Source organism: Pteropus alecto, unplaced genomic scaffold, assembly GCF_000325575.1.
Source record: "Pteropus alecto unplaced genomic scaffold, ASM32557v1 scaffold398, whole genome shotgun sequence".
Classification (NCBI taxonomy): Eukaryota; Metazoa; Chordata; class Mammalia; order Chiroptera; family Pteropodidae; genus Pteropus; species Pteropus alecto.
The window spans coordinates 4,508,321-4,509,351 of NW_006442497.1; the positions used below are offsets into that span (position 1 = coordinate 4,508,321).

At 46.4% G+C, this 1,031-nt stretch overlaps 1 protein-coding gene across 1 annotated transcript in view; it reads right to left on the reverse strand.

Moving 5' to 3' along the window:
- The window catches only part of PIK3R6 (phosphoinositide-3-kinase regulatory subunit 6), a 33,592-nt gene extending 33,317 nt beyond the window's left edge, over nt 1–275 (reverse strand). Inside the window, 1 exon segment of the mRNA XM_025040081.1 lies at nt 179–275. Coding sequence (XP_024895849.1) covers nt 179–275 — 97 coding nt within the window.
- Between the last annotated feature and the right edge of the window lie 756 nt (nt 276–1,031).

A 1,031-nucleotide genomic window follows, 5' to 3' on the forward strand; every position in this document is an offset into this window, starting at 1 on the left:
ATTGCTGACTTGGGCTCAGGGGTTCCCCAGTCGCCTTGCTGAGCCCTTCTCAATGACCTGTCATCTAAGACATTTCCACTCACCCCTTTCTCCTCCGTTCAGAGTCAGCTTCGCATCATGGTCTGCTCGCTCTTCTAGCCTTCACTAGCTCCCTCTCCATTGTCCCACAGCTGTTTACCCATATAAAATCCTTGCGTGTCTAATCCTGTCTTGGTATCTGCCTCTTGGAGGATCCGACTAGCACAGGAAATATTGGAGACACTCCCCGTAACCATAAATTCCCCTTTATAATTGATGCCAACCAAGAGTTTGTCTTTATAGGCAAGCGTGCATTTTCTGGTTGTCAGACAATACAAACCACATGCCTCAGTTCCCCTTTTGCCTTAGCTATCAGGAAACTTGCAAATGGGGCCCAGCCTAAAAGATCAGCTCATCTCAAGTGACAGAGACCTCTCTTCTTTGTTCCTCTTTGGTGTTCCTGCTTTATATTCTACTTAGCATATAACTAATTGTCTCTGATAACTCAGGTCCCTCTGAAGTAGATAGAATAGAGATCACAAATTTTAAAAATCAGCAGGTTACCATCCAGGAATCAAAATGTGTTTAGGCCAAGGCACCACTACCCTGGTGCTCACAGACTGGCCTCTCCATGGCTCTGGCATGGATTTGTGTAAAGTCTACCAGGGCCTCCTAGGATCTCTGAAACACCCATTTTCCTTCTACCTCTCATTTGTACCCCCAGATCATGTAAAGGTCTGAGCCTAAGTCTCCTTCAGGCTGAGAGCAGGCAGCAAATGGGCAGGCAGTTATAGCCCATTTGCAGCATCTCCCCAAACTGGAAATGAAATCATTTAGTCTGGCATGAAGGCTGGTCACTAGCTGCCCTTCCATCTACCCATCTCCACTGTGCATGAAGATTTAATGCAGGATGAGTTATTAAAACTTCATTGGTGTTAAGTCTCCTTCCTTCCTTCCTTCCTTCCTTCCTTCCTTCCTTCCTTCCTTCCTTCCTTCCTTCCTTCCTTCCTTCC